This window comes from Wyeomyia smithii, chromosome 2 (genome assembly GCF_029784165.1).
Source record: "Wyeomyia smithii strain HCP4-BCI-WySm-NY-G18 chromosome 2, ASM2978416v1, whole genome shotgun sequence".
NCBI classification, from domain to species: Eukaryota; Metazoa; Arthropoda; class Insecta; order Diptera; family Culicidae; genus Wyeomyia; species Wyeomyia smithii.
The window spans coordinates 185,611,162-185,637,061 of NC_073695.1; the positions used below are offsets into that span (position 1 = coordinate 185,611,162).

The 25,900-nt window shown below is 41.0% G+C and overlaps 3 protein-coding genes across 8 annotated transcripts; 1 reads left to right on the forward strand and 2 right to left on the reverse strand.

The window, feature by feature from the left end:
* The first annotated feature begins 4,004 nt into the window (after positions 1–4,004).
* On the forward strand, positions 4,005–7,311 carry LOC129724374 (ATP-dependent RNA helicase ddx24). The gene is made up of 6 exons (XM_055679235.1): positions 4,005–4,066; positions 4,130–4,336; positions 4,394–4,777; positions 4,838–5,442; positions 5,500–6,540; positions 7,115–7,311. Exons 2-6 carry the CDS (start codon positions 4,133–4,135, stop codon positions 7,245–7,247), a joined length of 2,367 nt encoding a protein of 788 aa, XP_055535210.1. The 5' UTR covers positions 4,005–4,066; positions 4,130–4,132; the 3' UTR covers positions 7,248–7,311.
* Positions 7,232–10,949, reverse strand: LOC129724375 (sister chromatid cohesion protein DCC1). 6 transcript variants are annotated; one of them, XM_055679239.1, is made up of 7 exons: positions 10,551–10,949; positions 10,245–10,483; positions 9,183–9,481; positions 8,734–9,042; positions 8,591–8,672; positions 7,475–8,532; positions 7,232–7,421 (listed from the first exon to the last, which is right to left on the reverse strand). In XM_055679239.1, exons 4-7 carry the CDS (start codon positions 8,748–8,750, stop codon positions 7,322–7,324), a joined length of 1,257 nt encoding a protein of 418 aa, XP_055535214.1. In that variant the 5' UTR covers positions 8,751–9,042; positions 9,183–9,481; positions 10,245–10,483; positions 10,551–10,949; the 3' UTR covers positions 7,232–7,321. The 6 variants fall into 6 exon arrangements, with proteins under 6 accessions (XP_055535214.1, XP_055535213.1, XP_055535211.1 ...); XM_055679238.1 differs by having other exon boundaries at positions 9,183–9,693; positions 9,816–10,483; XM_055679236.1 differs by having other exon boundaries at positions 9,183–9,745; positions 9,816–10,483.
* Positions 10,950–24,527: 13,578 nt separating this feature from the next.
* Positions 24,528–25,718, reverse strand: LOC129722101 (uncharacterized). The gene is made up of 2 exons (XM_055675336.1): positions 25,418–25,718; positions 24,528–25,358 (listed from the first exon to the last, which is right to left on the reverse strand). The coding sequence occupies exons 1-2, from the start codon at positions 25,670–25,672 to the stop codon at positions 24,756–24,758; spliced, it is 858 nt and encodes a 285-aa protein (XP_055531311.1). The 5' UTR covers positions 25,673–25,718; the 3' UTR covers positions 24,528–24,755.
* Between the last annotated feature and the right edge of the window lie 182 nt (positions 25,719–25,900).

Sequence of the window (25,900 nt, forward strand, 5' to 3'; positions counted from 1 at the left end):
GATCTCGATCTTCCTCCTGGCGCTTCTTCTTCCGTAAGACCGAGTTTTGCCTGTTCCGTGCGCGTCGGTAGCGCTCCACGTTCGCCCTCGTTTGGTGTTGCAGCATTCTCGCTCGTGCTGCATTCTTCTCTTCCACTAACTGTTTGCACTCGACGTCAAACCAGTCGTTTCTCCTGTTCGGAGCCATAGTACCAAGCGCCGCTACAGCAGTACTACCTATGGCTGATCGAATGTCCCTCCAGCCATCTTCAAGAGTAGCTGCGCCAAGCTGCTCTTCCGTTGGTAATGCTGCTTCCAGCTGCTGCGCGTACTCCCGTGCAACCTAGTCCCGTAGTTGCCCGATGTTTGGTCGCGGTGGGCGACTTTGACGCGTGTTTCGCACCGTCGAAAGTTTTGAGCGCATGCATACTGCAACAAGGTAATGGTCCGAATCAATATTCGCACTGCGGTAGGTGCGAACGTTGATGACGTCAGAGAAGAATTTACCATCGATTAGAACGTGGTCGATTTGGTTCTCCACTTGTGAGTCAGGTGATCTCCAGGTGGCTTTGTGGATGTCTTTGCGGGGGAAGAAAGTACTTCTGACTACCATACCGCGGGAGGCTGCAAAGTTCACACATCGTTGGCCGTTATCATTTGATGCGGCGTGCAGGCTATTCGGCCCTATCACCGGTCTGTACATTGCCTCCCGTCCTATCTGAGCGTTCATATCACCGATGACGATCTTAACGTCCCGTTGCGGACAGCTATCATACAACTGCTCCAGCTGCGCATAGAACGCATCTTTCTCATCGTCGGCTCTTCCTTCGTGTGGGCAGTGCACATTAATGATGCTGTAGTTAAAGAACCGGCCCTTAATTCTCAACTTACACATCATCGCACTGATCGGCTGCCACCCGATCACGCGTTGGCGCATCCTACCCAGCACAATAAAGCCCGTCCCAAGCTCGTTGGTAGTGCCACAGCTCTGATAAAAGGTAGCCTCTCGATGTCCGCTTTTCCATACCTTCTGTCCCGACCAGCAAAGTTCCTGCAGTGCTACGATTTCGAAGTTGCGTGGATATAGTTCATCATATATGATCCTGTCTCAGCCGTGTAAGCCTAACGATCTGCAGTTCCATGTACCAAGTTTCCAATCGTAGTCCTTATTTCGTCGCCTAGGTCTGTGCCGATTGTTCCAATCCGTATTAACTTCTTCGATATTTGCAACATTTGGTGTTTTTCGGGGCGGCTTGTTGGGCCTTCCCCAACCCCCTGTCTCGCCGGAGGGCCATCGTGTCAGCTCTGATTAGAGTCCCACGCTGACACCAGGACGTTGATCAGCCACTCCTAACATGGAGATCAGACGCTGTTTTGAGCCGCACCATCTTGGTGGATAGACGCTCGGGTTGGCGAAGCATTTCCTCTACCGCCGAGATATGGTTACCGCGCCAACGATCGCGTCGCACCTTCTCACTTAGCTATTTTCGGATGACAACATTGCCCAGGCAACGCCAACCAGTTGTGTCCATGTTTTAACTGGTAGTCTATTGTATCATATGACTCTTGGAGGCGTGAGATAGGAACTTGTGAGGACCGGAGCTAAGTTTGACGCTCCTTCCAAGTTGTTGACTCACCATTTGAAGCCTATTTTTAACTTTTTTAACTTTTTTAACAATTTTTAACTTAAAACACCTAAATTTGCGGTATTCATTTGTCTGGTTAGTAAGGATATATCAACAAACACAAAAAAGTTATCTATCACAAGTCGCTGTTGCATAGTGATGCTTCGTTTCCAACAAAAGCCAAAGTGAAAAAAAACGCGTACTTTTTGGTCAAACCGTTACACCAGGTTCTACTCATCATGATTTTTCTGTCAAATTAACGTCAACGCAACGCAAAGGTATTCATTGGCCCTGACAAAAGTAAAAGAGATTTTCAAGGCTGTTCGCACCTACGCGAATTCTCATATGCAATTGTCAATCTATGTGTGAAAACAAAAGCAAAAATAATCCCCTCCTTCACTTTCGCATGTAAAAACCAAACCAATATCAACAGAGTCGTCAGGGCCAATTGTGCTTGGTCCTCCTCTCGATCTATATTATAGCTCATTGGTGTTACATTACATTACATTTTCGTTGGAGAGAAGTCAATGTGACAAATAAACGATAAATATCAAAATATATCAACCAATGTCGTGTAAGATTATCGAAATATTTTGCATGAAAATAAAGTTATCTAGCCCCTAGCTTGTGAGTTCAAATTTAACCTTGATTTCACAAAAAACTAATGACGCTATTGCAGAATGAAATAAAAACCGCATTTTTCCTTAGATCACATAATATGCAAGATACCTAAAAACAATAACTTAACAAACAAACTCGAAAATCAAAATGTTAACGCGGTTACCAACTCTCTCCTGAGCATGCGAGGAAACGTCAAAGAACGAAAGGCTGGTTTCCATAGGACGCGATGTTGAGTACGCTGTTTCAATAGGCGATATGAGAGTCACTTCTCCCCCTGCAGATAAACGATAAATCTCCAGTAATTTTTTAAACCAGCGTAAGTCGCAAAATGTAAAAAAACGAGCTTTTAATGTTATATCACAGAGAACAGACGTTCATCTTATTTTCAAAAGATGTGTAAAAACTTGCAACCGTCATTTAACAGTAAGTGGCAATGCTCCCGCTATATGGCGCTCGCATCACTTAAAAACCAAGTACAGATATCGATAAAATATCGATACAGCAATATTTATGCAGTGCAACTGGGGCACCACAAAACAGATGTCGTTAGTGTATTAATGTATTTGGAATCAAATTTTTACACACGATTTTCAATTTCCTTTATATGAACATGAATGTCTGTTCTCTGTGGTTATATTATCAGGCAACATGTAATGAAACTTTTAAAGTGGATTTTCTCAGTTCGATGCAAATGTATAAGATTGGTCGATTTGAAAAATTATGCGAGAAATATCAAAGTATATTAACCGATATTGTAATAATAAACAAAGCTGTTTATTAAAGTTGCTATAATACGTTGCAACATTTTTATGTTTTTCACTCTGCTACTGCGATTTAAAATACCTGACCTACAGAAAACGAGACCACAAACCACAGAGAACAGACTAACAAGCGACGAAAGTTTAAAAAAGTGTGTAAAATTGTGCATTTGTGCCACGAAATACCCTCCGAGTTAAACCCCTCGTCATGCTAAATGGTAAAGTAAAGTCACAGACAGACGTCCAAGCAAGAACAACATTGATCAAAATTTCCGTGTAAATTTTCAAAGTAAATTGCGCTATAAATCACTTGTACACTAGCGCCGCCTGGTGACCTTATTGCTACAATACATTTTTTTTTTCGCTGGTTCACGAGGCTGGCGGTACTGGCAGCGCTATCTGAATACGGATTGCTACTACAAAAAACTTAACACATGTTTGGAACTCAGCTTGGACGTCTGTCTGCGGTAAAGTGTAATGTCGCTACCGTCACTAAACAGCTTGTATGTTCATCAGCGTACGTACTTTTCACTCCCTTTGGTGACTGACGTTGGAATATATATTTGCTATGCCTTTCGTTCCACGGCGACGATAGAGACATTACATTTTACTTTACCATTAAGCATGACGAGGGGTTTAATTCGGAGGGTATATTTTTGCGCAACTATTTTACACATTTTTTATCATTTGCTTGTTAGTCTGTTCTCTGTGCCTAATCAATCATGCATCATATGCATAAGGTAAACAATCGAATGTCACGAGTCGTTTATTTTGATTGTCAGCTGGAACGGTAATATGTTACGTTACGACGTTGTTATATTTTATGCGATTGAAAATTACCTGACCTACAGAAGACGTCAAAAGAGGCTGCGAGCACTGTCCGCCATTATGCGCTTGGAAAGCTGGATTGGCAACTCTGTTTAGAAGTGTTCGCTGATGGCTGCGCTATTGCTGCTTTATACCAGAGTCTGCATTGAACGCATTGAAGGAAAGTGAATGTTCTGGTATAACCTTGTTTTGACGGCAGTTTTATACGAGATTCACCAAGTATGATCTGTTTGCTTCTTATGCACGTGCATTAAGGTTTGTTAGAAATCATTTATAATATTCTGTGCTAACTTGTCGGTATCCGTTGCCGCTTAGTAGAAAATGGTACAAAAATCTGCAAAGTTTCGCAGTAAATTGAGGAAGGCTGCCGTGACTGGACCCAAAACTCTATCAGATGTCTCATGGAAACAGGTGAAACTTAGCGGTCCAGTAATATCAGACGATGGTGCCGATCTAGCTGGATTAATTGGACTAGAGATTTTGGAAAGCTACGATAAAACTCTGGTTACAAAAGAGAAGAGAAAGGTAATATATTCAACATTTATTCCCTGAGTATGCATGCAAAAAATAACTCATTTGCAGAAACTCACGAAAGATCCCATATTAAGCGACGATGACGACGAACAAGATTTACCTAAAGAACAGAATACGAAGCGCCGAAAAATTGATTTGGAAAGTGATAGCGATGATGACAAAGGCAAGTGTCGCAAAGCAAAGAAAAAGGTGAATCAAGTCAAAATGTCGGAAGAGGATTTTGATAGTAAAATCTTAATCCGAAAGCTAGTTAATGAGAGCGACAACTGTGAGAATGCTTCAAGTCCTGGCAGGTTTGTTTTATTGAAAAAAATTGGGAATGAAAGAAATGAACAAAAACCGGCAAAGAAAAAAAGCAATAAGAAAAAAATCAGTGAAACAGCGGATAATGACAGAAAAAACAGTAAGAATTTCTCTTCCGTAGAATATTTTGTATGTGCTTGATTTCATATCATATACTGTATATTACACTAACTTATATCCAATTTCTAGAAATGGACTGAACTTGGCGTTACTGAGCCGATTGTTCATGCTCTCGCCGACAAATGTTTTCGTAACCCAACAGAAATTCAAACTCTGTCAATACCCGCTGCTGTCATGGGTAAACGGGACCTGCTCGGTGCAGCAGAAACAGGAAGTGGTAAAACTTTGGCGTTTGGGATTCCTCTGTTAGAAGGAATTCTTAAATTGAAAGCATCCGGAAAGGAAGAACCACTTTTGAAACCGAACAACGAAAAAAACTGCCGCAGCAAGGACAGCGAAGAGCACGAACTAACGCCACCACCTGAAGAAATGGAATACTATCCAGAACTAGATGGTGTTACTGCAAAATTAAATAAACCACAGGACATGGGCAAACCCCTATATGCTTTGATTTTAACTCCGACACGAGAGCTTGCCGTCCAAGTCCATAATCACCTGAAAACTGTCGCCAAGTACACAGATATTAAAATGGCCACTGTGTTTGGTGGGTTGGCGGCTGTGAAGCAAGAGAGAATGCTGAAAAAATGTCCTGAAATAGTGATCGCAACTCCTGGTCGTCTTTGGGAGCTCATACAAAGCGGAAATTCGCATCTTAGTAAAGTTTGTACAATTCGGTGAGTTTCTGTATCTAGATGTCCTTATTTATGATAAATTATTCGTATATGTTTTAGCTTTCTTGTAATCGACGAAACCGATCGTATGCTCGAAAAAGGACACTTTGATGAACTGAAACAATTACTGGAAATGATCAACCAAAACCAAGAAGCCAAGCAGCGCAGGCAAAATTTTGTGTTTTCTGCTACACTTACCTTCGATCATGATTTACCTGAACACATGATCGCGAAAGCTAAAAAGAACAACAAATCAAGCAATTTAAAGGAAACACCTGGCCAGCGGTTAAATAATCTTGTACAGATAATTGGAATGACAAATCCTAAGGTGGTGGATATTACACAGCAACATGGTACCGCCCACAGTCTTATCGAATCAAGGATTTTGTGTAAATCAGATCAAAAAGATTTTTACCTATTTTATTTCCTCAAGAGACATCCGGGACGGACATTAGTCTTTTGTAACTCGATTGATTGTGTTAAAAGATTGGTGTCACTTTTCGGATATCTGAATTGTGATCCCCTTAGTCTATTTGGATCAATGCAGCAGCGGCAACGGTTGAAAAATCTCGAACGATTCACTCAGAATTCAGCAGCTCTGCTGATAGCAACAGATGTCGCAGCTCGCGGTCTGGACATTCCTAATGTAGACCACGTGATTCACTACCAGGTGCCTAGAACAACTGAAAACTATGTTCATCGCTCGGGAAGAACGGCTCGTGCTAGCAAGGAAGGCATCACAGTTCTATTCATCGGCGCAGATGAAGTGAAGGATTATGTCAAGCTCAACCAGTCTTTGGGCAGAACGGAAGATTTGCCTATGTATCCAACGTCAGAGAGAATGATGAAGCAGATCAGACAGCGAGTTAATCTGGCAAGAGATATCGAACGAATGGATTTGCATCAGCGGAGAAACAACGAGAGCCAAAACTGGGAGGATAAGGTGGCGAAAGAGTTCATGAGTGATTCTGATTTGGATAGCGAGCAGGAAGAAGAACGTAAACTGTTGAAGAGTAAAGAAAAGCGACAAATGAAGGCCAGGCGATTAGAGTTAAGTCGTCTACTCGCCACACCAATTGTGATGGATCGAGTAGAAATGAAGTGAGTACATGTTTGAATTATTTTTAGTATGCATGTCAGTCGTCAGCTTCCATTTTATGTATAAATGGTGCAGTTTTTCACTATTCTGTATAAACATAAGTTTTTCACTATTCTGTAAAAACTGAATTAAGAGTGAAAAGCTAAGCCGAAAAAATTTCAAATACCAATAGCTCACGTCAAATTGACGCATTTTTTAATAATAATCAATTCAACTCTTGATTGTATTAATTTAAGGGGCCAAACTTTTTGTTTAAGCTTAGAATCTTTCGAACATGTGTTTTCTACATTAATCATGTACAACTACCATGAGCCGCCCTGATTCTGCGCACTTCGTTTCAAAATGTTGATGCCGTTTAGCAAATAAGGAAACATAAGCAAAAAGTTGACAGTTAATATATAAAAAATCACTTCCAAACATCATTTTTGAAAATCAGCTTTTAATTAATATATTTTAACATTCTAATACGAGGCGCGCAGAATTAGGGCGCCTCACGGTAGCATATTTTTGGACTTTACACCAATATTAGTTTCACCTGGCATTAACTTTTGAGGCTCATTATCTTCATATTTTCAGATTTCCTGCATCGACTACAATTGATCTTCCTGTCGAGAAAGAACAGTCAGCGATTACCCTGGTTAGGAAGGTAGTACAGGAGAACATCAAATTTAAAAAACAAAGAAACAAGAAGAGGAAGTTTAGCGACTAATTGTATCAAAAATAATATGTATAATTATTTTGTTAAAATAAATATCAAAACAGTCGAAAATGTCTTTATTTTTTTTAATGCTTCGACACGTAGATTCGCACTCCACTAACAACTAACGAACGGGTATGTTTAGCCAGAATCGATGTGACTCCCAAAGTTGGCGTTGTAAAACACCTGTAAAAAAATATACTTTAGTGAAATTCCGGAGCAATGTAACATCGACCTACTCTATGTAGGGTTCAATTTGTTCCAAGTTCCATCGCTCTTTAGTTCTGAAAAGCATGTTGAGTCGAACTAGAAGATTGGTGGGTAAATCAGCCTCATTTAAGCCCCGTACGCATGGAACCGGTCCTTCCCGATCAATGATGCCTATCCCGCGAAGATGCTTTTCATCCACCTTGAAACCTTCCGGTAATGTTTGTTGCCAGTTATTAAAAAAGTCCTCAATGTGAAACTTCAACCCTTGCTGCAAAATATTCTCTGCAAAAAGCGCACAGACAAGATCTTCTCGATAGCGAAATCGATCTGTCAAATTTTCACTTGGCTCCGTATAGACATCAAAGATGCGATCGACAACATCGTACGGGACAATGCCATCTAGAGCTTCTATGGTTGCAGCCTTATCGATTTCATCTAGCTGCCACGAATTTTCCGCTACTAAAGCTAACATAAGTGTTAGAACGCGATATTCATATTCGCTGTGTAGCATTCGTATTTTGTTCTCAATTTCAATTGCTCGATACTTTTTTAGGCCTTCCTGGAATTCTTCCCGACTGCACTGAACCGTGTCCAGTAGCTGATTGAATCTAAAAAGCAGCGACCGATCAACAAGGTGTTCGTTTTCAGGCCCAGAATACCGAGTCAAACGGAGCAGATCGATTATCTTGCGATACTTCGGTTTAACCTGACGACACTCAAAATAATCGTGAAAGATCTTCACGACATCCTTTCGCTCGATTTGGTCGATACTATCAACTGGTTCATCTGTTTCTTCGATGCTGCTGTCCAAAGATGTATTAACGCCACCCTTGGGGCTTTTAATAGGCGACCTGCTAGTTGCTTGTGCCAGTTTCAGACGTGGAACCAACAGTAAGCTGTTGGAAATCTCTGCCTCTTTTACATCGTAAGTGCGCGACTCAGTACAAATTACTACTTTTTCATTGAGAGCGCCCTTGAATGCAACTGACTTTCCTTCGGAGATCTGCTGAAGAATATGATCGTCTACTTCTAGCAGCTTGAGGTTTGCCATTTCCGGTCGAGCAACGACATCGGGATAGTAGATGGCCTGAAAACAATTTCTCGATTAATTTTGAGCTCCGGTCTGTTTTAATTTGCGTATTTACCTGAGCCGTATTAGTGAGATTATTGTGGTCGACTTTAGCATATTTGATTATATTATGTACGTCTTCCACAGAACGCACGTAACTGTAAACAGAAACGTATATAATTTTACTACTATAAGAGAGCGTAATTGTAAGTTGCTTACTCCTGGCTAAAAATCATTACTTTAATTTTAAAATGTTTTATTGGTGTTACACTTAATGGTTGCGACTTATGAATTATAATTTGTTTATACTTCCGATACTACCACGCAGGTATGAATATTCACATTTCGCGCCAGTCGTCAATGTTTTCGTTTGCTCCTCCTTACTCAGAGAGAGAGAGATAAGCGATGAAAAAAACCGCCAATTTGGCAACTAGGTTTCACGTGTCAGAGGTGCCAGATCTCTTCTCAAAGCGCAATGTGGACTAACTTTTTAATTTGATTCGTAGACTGATGGTGACGGTGAAACTCCTGAGAAATAATGAAGTGCATCACAAAAACCGTGAAGGTGTTAAATTTTATATTCATTGTTTAGCGATAGAACATGAAAAACGTGTAAAGAAAAATATATGCTTCATTGCACCTGATTGCAATACCTTCCAATGTGTTACCTTTCTTGTTCGGTTGGCTCAGATTTTGACATGTTCGTTTGGCTCACAACATTCTCTTCGCATATCTCTCCCTCTGAGTATTGCTAATAGCGAATTTTTTTATTCCACCAGCTCACCTCGTTTTGACCTGAAAGCGCACTAACTGCAGTCAAAACTCTTCTTTATTCGCTCGATTTTGACCCAGTTTTGACCTGCCGTACTGCCCGAAGCGCACTGTAAAATTTGTCAGCTTCAACCAACCCGGTGGCATCGGCCTTGTTTCCTGAAGCTGCCGTGAAAGACAGTGGCGCTAGTTTCATCTATGTTTTTGAAGGTTTGTTCACACAGCAGTGTAAGCATGACGAACGAAGCATAATATATGTTGTACAGAATTATGCGCTCGAATCAATTTATTCATTTAAATAAAAGTTTAGCTTAACTTTGTTAATGTTTAAAGGTAGTGTCGACATACTATCTCATTTACACATACATTGAGATGTTAATCCCTAAATCATCCCGCGATGTCAGCCGCCTGAAAGAAACACCGCCGTTCGAAATCGGCAAGAATAAACGTTGTGTACATTCTATAATAACGCATTCATTTTTTGTTTCATCAAGCAAAGCACTCGACGTTATGTGCAATAAACACATCACCCGAAAACAACACATAAACACACTGCTGCTGAACACCGACACTGTATGCACGTATGAACACTGCTTTTTTCCGTGTTTCGATGAATCAGCTGTCAAATTGCATGTGAAATTGATCCAGTGATCCAGCTAATGCTGGTTTCACTTATGTTGTACGTAAACGTCAGTGATGCCACCGGGTTGGCTTCAACCCACCACTGCACGTGTTAAGTTCGTAAACAATTATCTGGCATCTCTTTCTTACTTGCGTCTTGAATGGCGATGACGTCTATTATTCCTCCGCAGTTTTGCCCGCACACAGTGGAATAAAGAAATTCGCTATAAGTGGCACCGCTATATAATTTGCACCCCTTTGGCATCACCCCATGTTTCAAGGGCTAACATCTCAACATATGTAAAAACGAGATAGCATATCACCGCTTCTTTTCATACATCGTCATCTTACTGCTGACAGCGGGCACAAATTAATTTGAGCCCAGGACATGAGTTCATTGTCATCCACTGTTACTCGGTATAGGGATGCCATAGGCTCGGTAATTTGATTACGCGACTCCAGGGGGCTCGTGTGGCTGTCAAACTCCATACATTTACCATCTACCACTTATTGATTCTGGCTAGCGTTTCTGGTACCCACATATATTTGCTAAAATTACCACACAGTAAACAGCCATCTTCAATATAAATGAATGATAAATGATTATTGTTGGAAATCTGGTTTTGTTATTTCATATTTCGCACCATTAACACTGCATCTCCACTGATCAAGGTTTTCTGAACTATCGTTTCCCAAAACATTATTAATAATTTGGCGAGTTTGAATCATAAAATTCTTTTTACAACACTTTATAAAAGGCGCGTGAATAATTACGAAGTAAAAACATTTTTTGCACGGTAAATTTTGAATCGCAGGTAGAATTACTACCTATCAGAAGCGTAAGTAGAAAAAAAAATCGATATATTTGAGGTTTTTTATAATGTATGTAGTTATATGAATTTTCGCGACACCATCACCGAAGAGTAATGAGAGTAAAGGTAAACAAACTAAATTTTGTTTCTCCTATCTTTTCTTCCTATACTGCAGCGACTATCGATGCAGATGATGATTTCACATAACACTGTTTGTTGCATATAGGCTTTACCTCTTGCGCTTTTTCGGTTATTTACAAGTTGAATAAAAGTAAAAAACCTTGAAAATTGCTGTAACTGTACATAGTTATACCATAATTTAACTATGTTTTTCCTTGTAGATACATCAATTTTACATTAAATATCATTGTCCAGAACAATAAAAAACATCGTTTTTGCCATTTTTACAATGAAAAAGGGGGGTCGTTATGTATCTTAACAGATTTTTTTCAGGCATTTTCCCCATACATTTAGAAGTCACTGACAATGTTTTTCATGGTGAAATTATTGTCGTGGTACATTCATCAACAAAAAACGTTGTTAAAACATGGTAATGACAACAATCGTTTACAAGCTTATATAGTAAAAAGACCGTGTTTTTTATGAACCATAAAAAACACGGTATTTTTACTGTAAGCTTGTAAACGATTGTTGTCATTACCATGTTTTAACAACGTTTTTTGTTGATGAATCTACCACGACAATAATTTCACCATGAAAAACATTGTCAGTGACTTCTAAATGTATGGGGAAAATGCTTGAAGAAATGCTGTTAAGATACATAACGACCCCCCTTTTTCATTGTAAAAATGGCAAAAGCGATGTTTTTTATTGTTCTGGACAATGATATTTAATGTAAAATTGATGTATCTTCAAAGAAAAACATAGTTAAATTATGGTATAACTATGCACAGCTACAGGAATTTTTAAGGTTTTTTTAATGTTTTGTCAATGTTATTTTTTTCGGGAACGGATGCGAATTATTACAATCTTTGAATGCTGCATTGAGAGTTGCATTTGCTTCATTGCAACAATGTGTGCTGCTTGGGTAATGTCAACTGCTTGGGGCCTATTAGGGCCATGCACATACCACGTGGACAGATTTTTAACGATTATTACCCCCTCCCCCCCCCCACCCCCTTGGACAAATGCCCATATAAATTCTTTTTTTGTTTTGTAAGGACCGTGGACATTCCACAACCCCTCCCCCCCCCCAAGCTGTCCACGTGGTATGTGGATGGCCCCTTACGACAGGTAAACTTTCTTTTCTCCAACAGGCAATGTTCGATCTTATGAATGCCATGGTACAGGCAAAATCCATGTTTGAAGCTATTCAAATTGGAACGAATTTAACAATTCAAATTGCTTCTAATTTAAAATTTAACAATGATTTTGAATAAAACAATGATCATTTGGTCGGCGTGCGACCAGACCGAGCCAAGCGCTATTTTCTTTAAAATTGAGTTATTAGCACCAGTGGTTGTGCAAACTGATAACATCTCTGTAGCACTTTGTGAAAAGAACGAAATTGCGTGCGACCAGAGTGAACCGTAAACACCGACATGGCTGTTGGAATGTAAAGCCAAATTAAACTACTCGGTTTTAATTCCAGGTTAAAAGGTAATCTTTATTCGAAATCATCTCGTCAGGTCATTACAAGCGACCGTGTTGGTCTAGCGATTGTTACAGTTATTTTGTGTTCCTCTTTCTTAGACTTGTCTACCTACTATTGCTTGTAGCACACACACCTAAGTTGCAAAATCCGCATCTCCAAATCCAACTAATGCTGGTCTATCATTGTGTTTTGCATACACAATCTTCGTGTCACTTGATCCCCTCAAGTATCTCAGGATTCGTTTTAATTCTGACCAATGCCAATCTGTTGCGCAGTTTGTATACTTGCTTAGGGCGTTTACTGCATCACAGATATCTGGTCTTGATGTTAATGAGAGATATTGGAGACATCCGATCAATTCTCTATATGGTTGATCAGTAAGTTCCCCTTCTGATTTCGACCATTTAGTGCTACTATCCAGAGGTGTCCCCACTGGTTTACACTCAGCCATTCCATATCTTTCGAGAAGTTTCTCAACAAATTTCTTCTGAGAAATCTCGATTATTTGATACTTTTATTTGAAAATACTTCACTTCAGAAAGATCTTTCATTTGGAATAACCTTCCAAGTTTTTCCTTAATCCATGATATCTCATCTATGTTCTTGGCAATTAGCAGAATGTCATCTACATAGAGTATTAGGATTATCCCCTTGGATTTCGATTTGTAGATGCAGCAATCGTTCTTAAGTGGAACAAATCCAAGTTGCCATAGCATCACTGAAACGTTTGTTCCAGGATCTACTTGCTTGCTTCAGTCCATACAAGCTTTTATTTAGACGAACAATCTGACTTCGTCCATTTTCATTGAGTGGCAATTTCATGAAGATTCCCTCTCCAATTGTCCATTCAAAAATGTTGTTTCGACATCCTTTTGATGTACAATTAATTCATGTTCGTTTCCCGACCAACCACTCTTTAAGTTTCTTCATGAAACGAGAACGATCGCTATCGATTAGTTTTGAACCTATATCGATTGATTTCAGTTGTTGTCGTTTCATAAAGGTGCATAAAAAGTGGTTGATCGGGTTGCAAGTGCAAGTGCTGAACGAACGCTTTCTAGCTTTACAACAGGTGTGAATGTTTCACTATAGTCGAATCCTGGTCGCTGTGAACATCCTTTGGCTACTAACCGTGCCTTGTGCCTTCCATCTTCTTTCAACGAGAAGATCCATTTTGAGTATTGCCCCTTGCATGACTATTTGGACTTCTGTGATAATCATTCATTGCCCAATTTCTTATTTCGCTCTATCAAATTGAAACCTCAGTAGCGCAGTGGCAGTTTATTTTGGGTTCATTGTTTGTTTTGTTTTTCATTTGCAACATTAAGTATATATTTTTGAGCAGCTTTAGTTGAAAATTAGGTTGAATATCAAAACAAAACTAAGTGTTACATGATTGATTGGGTGATACTGAGTATCGATACTTCCTCGATTGTCATTGTATCGATACCAGACCTCACGGCTTCAAGTATACTCTATAAATATATATAAGTATCAAGCACTGACCATTGCTGGAGTGATTTCTTATCAACCTACCAAGGTAGCAGTCATGATAGAGATTTCTTTTGTCTATATAATAAAATATTTCTGTCAAGCGTTTCGATAACGCTAGTATCGATACTCATCACCCAAACTGCGAAATCGTGTGCGAGATTCGACTGTGATAATCGTGTATTTCGGGGTAGTCCAATTTGGCGTAAAAGTCGCAATACATTGGTTTTACTCTTTTTGGTATACAGTTAACCACTGTATTGTTGCCATTCAATGCAACTACAGTTAACCACTGTCCAAGTATTGTTGCTATTCAATGCAACTGCTTGCTTCCATTCCTCCCAGTCCACTAGTTCCTTCAAGTTCTAGATGTTCTGCGGAATTTCACCACTTTGGATTGTAGTCATTTTCGCTGACTAGTCCGAAAACCAATGAGGTGGTCTTCTACCCCTCTGGCTTCGTCTCAATTCTTGTTGGTCTCCATCTTTCTCTCCATCGGCTTGACTATCATTTGCACTCCCGTAATCTGTTTCGCCAACTGATTCCTCCGATGCATCCTGATTCCCACCTGGATCTGGATTTTGTTCAACTATGGTAGCATTTTCTATTTGATCTTCATCGGATGGTGATACATGACTATCATTCTCCTGATCTTCCTCAGAAGTTGATTCCCGACCATCACTCTCATGATCCTGATCTCTTCACCGAGATCTTCATAGTTATCTCTGAATTGGAATTGTGTATAAAGTGTCAAATCCTGTTCCCCAGGTTTGACTGCATTCAATCCATTTCCACGATAAACTATGACCGATTCGTCGAATACGACGTTTCTACCAATTTCAATAAAACGTGTTTCGACATTCCACAATCTAAAACCATTGTTTGCGTATCCCACAAAAATCAATGATTTACTCATGAAATCCAATTTTTGACGTTTCTCCTTTGGGGTTTGTTTGAATACTTTGCATCCAAAGATTCTCAAATGTTTCAAATCGGGTCGTCTTTTGAATCACATTTCGTATGAAGTTTTTTCTGACGCTAACCCTTTAGTTGGAGATCGTTTTAATAGATATGTTGCAGCATTCAATGCTTCACCCCACATATCTTTAGGTAACCCGCTTTCATAAACCATTGCTCTTACCTTTTCTATTTATGATCTATTCATCCGTTCACAGTATCAGTACAGTATCTTTGAAATCCGTTGCTCGTGTATTCTCCGCCATTATCGCATCTCAGCATTGGGTTTCAAAATTTGCTGACGCCATGGCTTCATAATCCTTGAATCTCTCAAAGATTTCAGACTTATGCTTCATTAGGTAAACTACGACAAAATGCCTATAGTCATCGACAGCGATAACCGTCGTACGTTTGTTGCTATATGTTGCCACAGACATCCGAATGTACTAATTCTAATGGTCGTTTTGATCTTGGTAATTTCATACCCTGAAATTAAAAAGCAGCATGCTTCCCTCTTTTAATGAGCATCTCCAAACTAGTAGTACCTAGATGTCCCAGTCTTTTATGCCATGTCTCGAGGCTCATCTGTTTTCCAGAATATGCCGATCCGTTTGCATATTCTTCGGACTTTTTATCCCAAATGCAATCAAGATAGAATAAACCATCAGTGAATTGTACATTGTACAATTCCAATTCATTTATTAGGTTCTTCCCGACCATTGTCTTAAGCCGCAACTTTCCCATCTTCGTGGTCCGAAGATTCTTGCCGCTTTTGGCTGTGGAAATCATCAATGGTCCCGGAAGTTCCTCAATGTCATCCAGCAGCGCTGGTCGTTGACCATGTGGTCGTTCGTTCCAGAGTCGACCACGAAACAAATCCGTTTGTTCCGCTGCATCGTCTTCAGTTTCACCATCATAGCGTGGGATTATCCCTCTTCTGTTCCTTCCCGTACGTTTCCTTCTCCTGTGCTTCTTCATAACAAAGCACAAGTTGTAAAAATACTCCGTAGTGTTACAGCCGAAACAACGTCTGGTCTTCTTCTTCGATACGAGGGCAACGTTCCACGGAGTCTTCTTCTTCGCCTTGTCTTCCCCAGCTTCTTTCGCGCAGGTTCTAATCCGTCAGTACAAATAAAATAACGTTCTCTTGACACAACGATAGTAGCATAGGACAAGGTGCGCTCGAAAGTTCCCCTTTCGTAGCCACCGTTCCTACGTCAAGTTGCCGTTTTGTCCTGGTAAGCGTCAGGCGATGTCCTCGCTGACTATCAGTATACCACTGATCACGACTCTAGCAAGACTTGCAACTACCAGTTAACTACTGGTCTAAGGCGTCCGGTCCAATATCTGCTGCTACAACTACTGCTATTGCTATTACTACTAGATGACCACTTCAGTTCAATCCGAGGTCTGCTGCTTTTACCAGTTTACTACTGGTTGTCCAAGTCCAATCCAAGAACAGCTGCAGCTACCAGTTAACCACTGATTTACATCTACCAGTTTACCACTGGTGATGCTGTTGCTTTTCCAACCGGTTATGGACGCGCCACTACCATGGACCAAAGTTCACTTCTGTACTGTCGTCGACGTTAGCCCGCTTTGCTTGCACAACGGTAGCGGTATAGGGTAAGGCACGCTCGAAGTTCCCCTTTCGTAGCGGATGTCCATATGTCCAGCCGTTGTTAAGCGTTCCTGGTATGTAGTCCTGTCCTGGTCCAGTCAAGCGGTGTCCTCTTGCTGACTATAACCTATAACCGGTTAACCACTGGTTTGTCGAGTCCTATCCCAAGTCTGCTGTTCCTACCAGTTGACCACTGGTTTGCCGAATCCGGTCCGAATCCGATCCTAAGTCCGCTGTTCCTACCAGTTGACCACTGGTTTGTCGAGTCCAATCCTAGGACTGCTATTCCTACCAGTTGACCACTGGTTTTCCAAGTCCAATCCGAGGACTGTTAACTATCAGTTAACCACTGATTTGCACCTACCAGTTCACCACTGGTGATGCTACTGCTACCAGTTAACTACTGGGCCTATAACCATTTGTCGGAATGTAAAGCCAAATTAAACTACTCGGTTTTAATTCCAGCTTAAAAGGTAATCTTTATTCGAAATGATCTCGTCAGGTCATTACAAGCGATCGTGTTGGTCTAGCGATTGTTACAGTTATTTTGTGTTCCTCTTTCTTAGACTTGTCTACCTACTATTGCTTGTAGCATACACACCTAAGCTGCCGCGCATGTGTTGTACAGCTTTAAGCTTTCCACCTAAAGCTTTTCATGTAATATTGCATACATGCTGGCCATCAAGATACATTCTCAAACTACATACTAACTGATATAAGTAAAGCGCCTGATGAATGGCAAATTGCTATTATTTACATTTCATGGTGACTGCAGTGAAATGTTATTCTCAACAATGGTATCTAAAGAAAATGCTTGTTTGTGATTGAAAAGCAAACTCTGTGATTTAATTTAACCAGCAACTGATTTCTCCGCTTCGGACAGCTCGTTAATACGACTGTCATCAGAATTTAATGAATAAACAGCCAGGTGGTTTTCGTAGAGCCGAACTTCGTTTCAATGGGCACATCACTTTTTTTCAAGATCTTGTTGAGCCAGACCAAACCAAGTGCATTTTATTTTCATTTGATATTTTTCAAATAAAATTAAATTTTTTCTTGTAACAAACGTCAGGACTGGGTTAATATACGTTAAATCAATAAAAATAGACAATACCCGCTTCAAAATACCAGAGCATTTCATATTTATACTATAATAACACTTAGCACTTGGTGCGCTTTGGCACCAGGAAATAGAGCAACAGAAATAAAGCTTTGCTTGTCTATCAGCTGTATAATTTTTGATACAGACTGGACTGAGAGTTAAAGCAGCGTTGATATCAATGTATTACGTTTGATTAGTAAGAAAAATTAGCTTGTTTAATAGCCAAGTTGATATGTTGTAGTAGATACGTTTGACCAGACCGAACTGAAGACCCTTTTTTTAAAATTTTGTTCGATCAGGGTGAACTGAGTGCATAGGTGTCAAAAATAAAAACCAATTATTTTATCAATTATTGCTATTTTTCGTGTATTTATGATAACAGGACATTCATTAAGCCCTGTTCATTACGTGTTAGCATTGAATTAATGATAAGTTCCAACACGATTAATTTATGGGTGGTCAAACTTCAAATGCTAATTACTCAAAACAATGTGTTTGGCGCTTGGCTCGGTCTGGTCGCACGCCGACCATTTTAAATTGGAATGCTCGCTCATTGAAGGCCAATGAGGATGACCTTTTTGATTTTTTAACAGTAAATAATGTGCACATTGCAATGAAACACTGAACACTGAAACATTTTTGAAACCTAACATCAAATTAAAATATGATCCCAATTACGTGGTTCATAGATGTGATAGGATTCAGGGTTCCGGCGGTGGACTTGCAATTATTATTCATCGCCGAATCGAACATTGTGCTCTTCCCCATCTTGAGACGAAAGTTATTGAAACTTTGGGAATTGAAGCTCAAATTGAACTTGGGATTTTATTTATTGACGCAGCATATTTACCATGGTTGGTAAACGGCTGGGCAGTGCGTACCAGCAGTACACCCGTACTAGTTGGCATAAAATAGACCCCAGTGTGGTGCAAAGCATAATGCCCAGCAACTCCTATCCCTACCTACACGTGGTACCGACTGGGATACGAGCAACCAAGGGAAGATCGGTGAACCGGTGGGAACTTGGTCGTATGCTGACAAGGAAGGGGGAGCTGCTCTCCTAGGAGGGCAGCTTATCCGAGCGTCTGTTCCCCATGTTAGGGGCGGCTCAAACAGCGTCTGATCCGGAGCGGACGGCTGAATTATGAAATGCTGCGTTTCGCCAGCTACACCCAAGACGGCAGCCCCGTCGCGAGACTAGGCATCCGCAGCCCTAGTAAGGCAGCATGCAGAAACATTAAAATACTACGAACAATCAAGAATTGAATACGGACCGGAACAATTGGCAACGAATTTATTCACTTCTGTTCGAGCGTCTTGATAGAAATATTTTCACTACACTTTTCACTTTTTATTCACTTTCACTATTTAATACTATCACCTAGGCAACGACCTAGGCGACGAAATAAGGACGACGATTGGAAGCTCGGTACATGGAACTATAGATTGCTGAACGCCCCGGGTGGCGACCGGATTCTGCTGGATCAGCTAGAACCCCGCCACTTCGGCATCGTTGCGCTCCAGGAGCTTTGCCGGAAAGGAGAGAAAGGCTTTGTGGCCGCAAGGCACAGTACTACCAGAGCGGCGGCACAACCAATGAGCTGGGTACCGGCTTTATAGTGCTGGTCAGGATGCAGAGTCGTGTGATCAAAAGGCAGGCGATCAGCGACAGATTGTGTTTGTTAAGAATAAAAGGCCGGTTCTACAACTACACTATCCTCACGAAGGAAGAGCCGATGTAGAGAAAGAAGAGTTCTACGCACAGCTGGAGAATCTCTACAATAGCTGCTCGCGTTGAGACTTCAAGATCGTCATCGGGGACAGGAACGCGCAGATCGGTAAGGAAGAAATGTACAAGCCAGTGATCGGCCCGCATAGCCTGCACACTGTGACGAACGACCACGGCCAGAGATGCGTCAACTTCGCAGCTTCCAGAGGACTGGCAGTCCGAAGTACCTTCTTTCCCCGTAAGGACATCCATAAAACCACCTGGAGATCACCTGACCAACGTACAGCAAATCAAATTGACCATGTTCTCATCGACGGCCGGTTCTTCTCAGACATTGCAAACGTACGTACCTATCGCGGTGCGGACATTGGCTCGGACCACTACCAAGTTGCGGTAACATTGCGCTCAAAACTGTCGACCGTATACCACGCGCGATATCGCCGAACCTCGCGGCTCAAAATTAAGCAGCTCCGGAACTCCCAGGCTGCGGAGGAATACGCGCCTGGGAGTTTCGGGATAGGGGCTGGGCGCATTGCCTCTCGAAGACGGCTGGTGCAGCATTCGCACAGCTATCGTGGAGACCGCAACGGCGACACTAGGAGTGGAAGAACCGAGTGGCAGAAACGACTGGTATGACGGGGAGTGCGAGGCAGCGGTGAATGAGAAGAACCGGACCTGGGCGATATACCTGGGCAGGTCAACGAGAGAGAACAAGGCCAATTACAAACGGGCACGGAACGACATGACCACGATTCTCAGACGAAAGAAGCGCCAGCAAGAGGATCGTGAACATGAGGAGCTGGAGCAGCTGTACCGTGCCAGTGAAACGCGGAAATTCTATGAGAAGGTAAACCAGTCCCGCAGAGGCGATGTGCCGCAAGCCGACATGTGCAACGACGCGGATGGGAACCTTCTTACGAATGCCAGCAAGGTGGTCGACAGGTGGAAGGAGTACTTCGATGGACACCTGAATGGCGACCAGTAAACAGAAGCGGAGCAGGAACTGTTCTAGGAGCACCAGCAGCGAATGACCGAGTACCAGCCCCCGATATTCATGAAGTTCTTTGTGAGATCGGGAACCTGAAAAACAATAAAGTCGCAGGCAAAGACGGACTGCCGAGCGAGCTCTTGATACATGGAAGAGAGGCACTGGCTAGAGCGCTGCACTGGGTCATTTCCAAGATTTGGGAGGAGGAAAACTGCCAGACGAGTGGATGGAGGGAGTCATCTGTCCCATCTACAAGAAGGGCGACAAGTTGGAGTGCCGCAACTACCGCGGTATCTCGCTTATCGGCGCAAGTGATGAGCTACGGGCGTGTTTCGGGGATACTCTCGAGTCCCTTTGAATCGCGCAGAGGGTTGGGACAAAGTGATGGACTTTCCTGTTTGCTGTTTAGCATCGCCCTTGAGGGTGTGATCCGGAGGGCGGGCATCGACACGAGGGGCACAATTTTCACAAGGTCTGTTCAGCTTCTGGGCTTCGCGGATGACTTCGACATCATATCACGTAACTTTGCGACGGCGGAGGGAACTTACGCCCGACTGAAAGCCGAAGCTGGACGGATCGGACTGCGGATAAATGCGTCGAAAACAAAATACATGCGAGCGAGAGGCTCCAAGAAGAACAACATCAGCCTCCCAACTCAAGTCTCTGTAGACGGTGATTAGCTTGAGGTGGTCGATGATATTTGGGGTCTGGTGACCGCCGACAATAACACCAGCAAAGAGATCCAGAGACGCATCCAAGCAGAAAATCGTGCCTACTTTTCATTTCGGAAGACACTTCGATCGAATCGAGTGCGACGATGCACGAAGTTGATAAGACCGGTAGTCCTCTACGGAATCGAGACAAAAACGCTTCTCGCGGAGGACCTTAACGCTCTTGGAGTTTTTGAACGGAAGGTGCTACGGACTATCTACGGTGGAGTACAGACGGACGACGGAGAATGGTGACGGCGCATGAACCATGAACTGTACGCGCTGCTTGAAGAGAATCCCATTGCACACCTGGCGAAAGTTAATAGGTTGCGGTGGGCCGGTCATGTCGTAAGGACGGCAACCCTGTGAATTCACTTCTCTTCAGCAACCCTGCCGGCACCAGAAATAGAGGGGCGCAGCGTGCACGATAGCTCGACCAGATCGAAGGAGGCTTGCGGGTGATGACACGCCTGGGGAACTGGTGAAACACAGCCCAAAACCGAGCAACATAGCGACAAACTCTTGATACAGCACGAGCCACCATGGCTCTCGTCTGATTGGTAAGGTAGGTAAGCATATTTATCATTCCAATGCACATGCGAGCATAAAAATTATTTTAAAGGTGGTTTACAAAAACTCACCAAAAATTGCTCAAAATTTTTCATAATCGGCGATTTAAACGCTAAACATCGATCATGGAATAATTCTCAAAGTAATTCCAATAGCAAAATTTTATTTAATGATTGTTCCTCGGGATACTATTCTAGTTTGTCTCCGAGTGGTCCTACATGTTTTTCTTCTGTAAGAAATCCATCAACAATTGATTTGGTGCTAATAGATCAAAGTCATGTATGTAGTGAATTGATCACACATGCTGACTTAGATTCTGACCATCTTCTAATAACTTTTGCTTAATCACATGAATCAGTTTTAAACCTGAGCTCAGTTTTAATTATAACAAGGCTAATTGGGAAAGATACAAAACTCATATTGAGAGAAATTTTAATAATGAGCTTGATTTGCAAAATGAAGTGAACATTGATTCCGCTTTGGTAGCATTAAAATGTGCAATTGTTGATGCCAGGCATTATTCTGTTCCAAAGGCTCAAGTGAAATTTGATTCACCAATAATTGACGAAAATCTTCAACTTCTAATTCGTTTAAAAAATGTCCGCAGACGTCAATATCAACGTTCTCGTGACCCTGTTTTTAAAACTTTTTATAAAGATTTACAGAAAGAGATTAAACATAGATTCACTCTTCTGAGAAATCAAAATTTTGAGACTAAAGTTGAAAATTGAAACCATATTCAAAAGCCTTTTGGAAGCTGTCGAAGATTCTTAAGAAACCTTCAAAGCCTATTCCAGTTTTAAAAGATGGTGAACGTTTTCTTCTATCCAATGAACAAAAGGCTCAGCAGTTTGAGAGTGTTCATAACTCAAATTTGAGTTTTGTGAGTCCAATTGAAAATGAAGTCACACGTCAATTTGATTCAATTTCTTCCCCGATTTTTTTACCTGCAGAAATAATTGAAACAAACTTGAATGAGATTAAATCAATTATTAAAAATTTCAAATATATGAAAGCACCTGGTGACGATGGAATCTTTGATATAATTATCAAACATCTGCCTGAGAGCTCAATGGAGTTTTTAGTGAAAATTTTCAATTGCTGCTTGAAAATTGCATATTTTCCCAAATTATGGTAAAATGCAAAAATTACTCCAATTTTAAAACCGGATAAGAATCCAGCTGAAGCTTCAAGTTATTGACCAATCAGTTTGCTTTCTTCAATAAGTAAACTGTTTGAGAGAATTATTCTTAACAGAATGATGTGACACATCAACGAAAATTCAATTTTTGCAGATGAACAGTTTGGATTTCGCCATAGGCATTCCACTACTCATCAATTACTCAGAGTTACTAATATGATACGAACTAACAAATCTGAAGGTTATTCCACTGGAGCTGCTCTTTTAGACATAGAAAAAGCATTCGACAGTGTTTGGCATAAAGGTTTGATTGCGAAATTGCAAACTTTTAATTTTCCAATTTTCCTAATCAAAATTTTAAAAAACTTTACTTGCACTAATCGAACTCTGCAGGTTGTCTATCAGAATTCAAAATCTGATAGATTTCTTATCAGAGCAGGTGTGCCTCAAGGATCTGTCTTGGGCCCAGTCCTGTACATCATATTCACTTCAGATCTTCCTGATTTGCCTCCAGGATGCACAAAGTCATTGTTCGGCGATGACACAAGCATTTCCGTAAAAGGAAAAAGTCTTCGTGTCATATGCAGTCGATTGCAGAAAAGTTTAGATATTTTTTCTTTCTACTTGCCAAAGTGGAAAATCTCTCCCAATACTTCTAAAACTCAAATGATAATTTTTCCTTATAAGACTAGGGCTTCTTTCCTCAAGCCAAACAATAATCACGTTGTCAAGATTAATGGGGTTATTTTAAGTTGGTCTGACAAGGTTAAGTACTTGGGACTAATTTACGATGAAAAACTTATTTTCAAAGAGCACATTGAGAGTGTACAAGCCAAGTGCATCAAATATACGAGATGTTTATATCCTCTCATTAACAGGAATTCTAAACTTTGTTTAAAGAACAAATTTTTGATTTACAAACAAATTTTTAGACCAGCAATGCTTTATGCTGTACCGATCTGGTCAAGTTGCTGTTCAACAAGGAAGAAAACGCTAATTACTAGGTCAACTGATTCAACCAAACACAGCTTTGGTTGAAACTGGAGCGTTGTATTACTTCCAGGAAATTAAGTAACATCTATCACTCTGCAACTCCCATCCTGCGAGCGAGTTACAGCTACAAAACTAATTGGAAAAAGAATTAATCGTTTCCTTCAAATATTCTTTGCAGCAAAAAAACGAGATCTGAGAAAAAAAGTGTATACTCACTCAATATTTTAGTTAATCTGAACTTTGCAGATTTCTCCATAATAATAATCAGCCGCAAATCCTGCTTCTTTTCTTTTTACACCGAAACACGAAAATAACTGTTAGTGAAGCACTCGTTATTTTGACAGTTCAGTTTTTCGAAATCTTGGTAAGAGTTATTTTTGTTCGACGAAATCTCAGTTAAATGATATCAGGGTATATTAAATGATATCGGTTAAATGATATCCAAGAGTCGGTATTTTAGTTAAATGAACTCGGAAATTTTTAGTTTTACGGATTTTTCCGGCTAAAAATTTACGGTATTCCGGTAAACACTTACGGTTTCGATTTCTCAGTAATTTTCTTACTGAACAACGGTAAACTAAAATGTTTTCAGGTAGTTCGGTATCTTACTTTACCGAGAAAACATTACGCAGTTTAGTGTGCAGACTTCGCAGCCAACTGTTTGATGTACAGGACATTTGCGGGGCTAGCGCTACGATCCTACTAACACTAACAGTCTCTCCCGAGTCGAGACTTGAACCTACGACGACTGGCGTGTTAGTTCAGCATCGTACCTCGAGACCAACTGAAAGGTTTTTCGAGTAATTTCCTGGAATTCAGAAATTTTGAAAAATGATCGTTCAAAATAAACTAATGGGTAGTGTCATCAGAAAGACAACTGCTGCACAATGCGGAATCGTTAATGAGTCATTAACTCACAAAATCAATACAGAGTACATTCTTTAATGTTGCATAAACATGTTTTCTAATAAATTAAATTCAAAATAAATTAAAAAGAAATCAAAATAAATTATATACGAAATATTCAAACAGACGCACGTGATATACAAGGGTTTCTAGACAAGTATTTGCATGACCAGAATATTTGATCAAGCCAAAAGCTCAGACAGTATGTCCCATTCTACTTGTAAATCCTGACCAACTGACCTTGTTCGTTATACGCGTAAACGGGTCCTTGTATTGGTTCGACTGGTGAGTAACGCAGCTGGGCAGTGAATCCCATTTGACGACGATCCTCTTCAGATTGCGAAGTCGAAAATTTCACCCGTTGAAGATTATTGTCTTTGCCGAGGATGTAATACTGGCCTGAAAAGGCATTGGAGATAGCAATAACGGGCCGATCGTTACCCTGATTTGGCTCGCTTTGGGTGTCATCTTCATCCGTTTCCGGTTGCTCGGTGGGTTGTGTTTCTTCTGGTTGATCGAAGGTACCAGGTTGCTCTTCTTTCCCATTGTCATCGTTACCAGCATCTGGGACTCCGTAGGTTTGTGCGGGCACCTCGGCTTGCTGTTGACGACCGAATTGAAAATTGCTGGTAGGTAGGACACGTAATTGACCGTTTAAGAGAAAAATAGGCTGAGGCTGTTGAACTTGCAATGGCTTTGGAGCTGGGTTAATTTTTCGTTGCAGACTAAATCGAGCAGCTTGCTGGGGATTAGTCTGCTGGAAATTTTTAAACTGATTATCAGGAAGTCCTTGGACTCGAATTGGGTCAAGTCCCGGCTATAAAAAAATATTTAAGTTATATTATTTGATGTCTTCATGATAGTTTTATTTGTTACCAGATTGGTCGTTGTTGGTGGCAGATATTCGTTGGACAGATTTTGTTCAGTAGTCGTTTCAACGAGTTGGCCTGCATAGGCAATGTTTCCCTTAGTAACTTCAACATCTACTGCTTGCTGAACTACGGGAGCTCCGTATTCCGTTGGTAACCGAAACTGTTCTCCTTGTGGCCGCCATCCTGACGGTGCATAACCAGAAAACGGTGCTTCCGCTGAAACAGCAGCCAAAAGTAGACAGAATATAAAAAACTTCATGCTGAACAACTGCTCAGTTCTCGACCGACTGATAACAAAGAACTAGCTGCAACTCCATATTTATACATTCTGTAGAATATCTATCTCGCAAACGAACACCAAAACGCGTGTGTTTTATTTCAAGGAATCGGTCCTATTAATATGCAGGATCAACACCCACGCTCTGGGGTCGCCTGTCATAACGATACATACAACTTACAAACGTTTAACACGATCATTATCATGGTA

Bases quoted from the DNA above. Each gene is read 5' to 3' on its own strand.
- LOC129724374 (XM_055679235.1), top strand. From the start codon at position 4,133: ATGGTACAAAAATCTGCAAAGTTTCGCAGTAAATTGAGGAAGGCTGCC. The intron at 5,443-5,499 runs GTGAGTTTCTGT...TATATGTTTTAG, and splicing joins AGTAAAGTTTGTACAATTCG to CTTTCTTGTAATCGACGAAA. The intron at 6,541-7,114 runs GTGAGTACATGT...TCATATTTTCAG, and splicing joins ATGGATCGAGTAGAAATGAA to ATTTCCTGCATCGACTACAA.
- LOC129724375 (XM_055679240.1), bottom strand. The intron at 8,533-8,590 runs GTAAATACGCAA...AATTGTTTTCAG, and splicing joins ATCTCACTAATACGGCTCAG to GCCATCTACTATCCCGATGT. The intron at 7,422-7,474 runs GTAGGTCGATGT...ATTTTTTTACAG, and splicing joins CAAATTGAACCCTACATAGA to GTGTTTTACAACGCCAACTT.
- LOC129722101 (XM_055675336.1), bottom strand. From the start codon at position 25,672: ATGAAGTTTTTTATATTCTGTCTACTTTTGGCTGCTGTTTCAGCGGAA. The intron at 25,359-25,417 runs GTAACAAATAAA...ATTTTTTTATAG, and splicing joins CACCAACAACGACCAATCTG to CCGGGACTTGACCCAATTCG.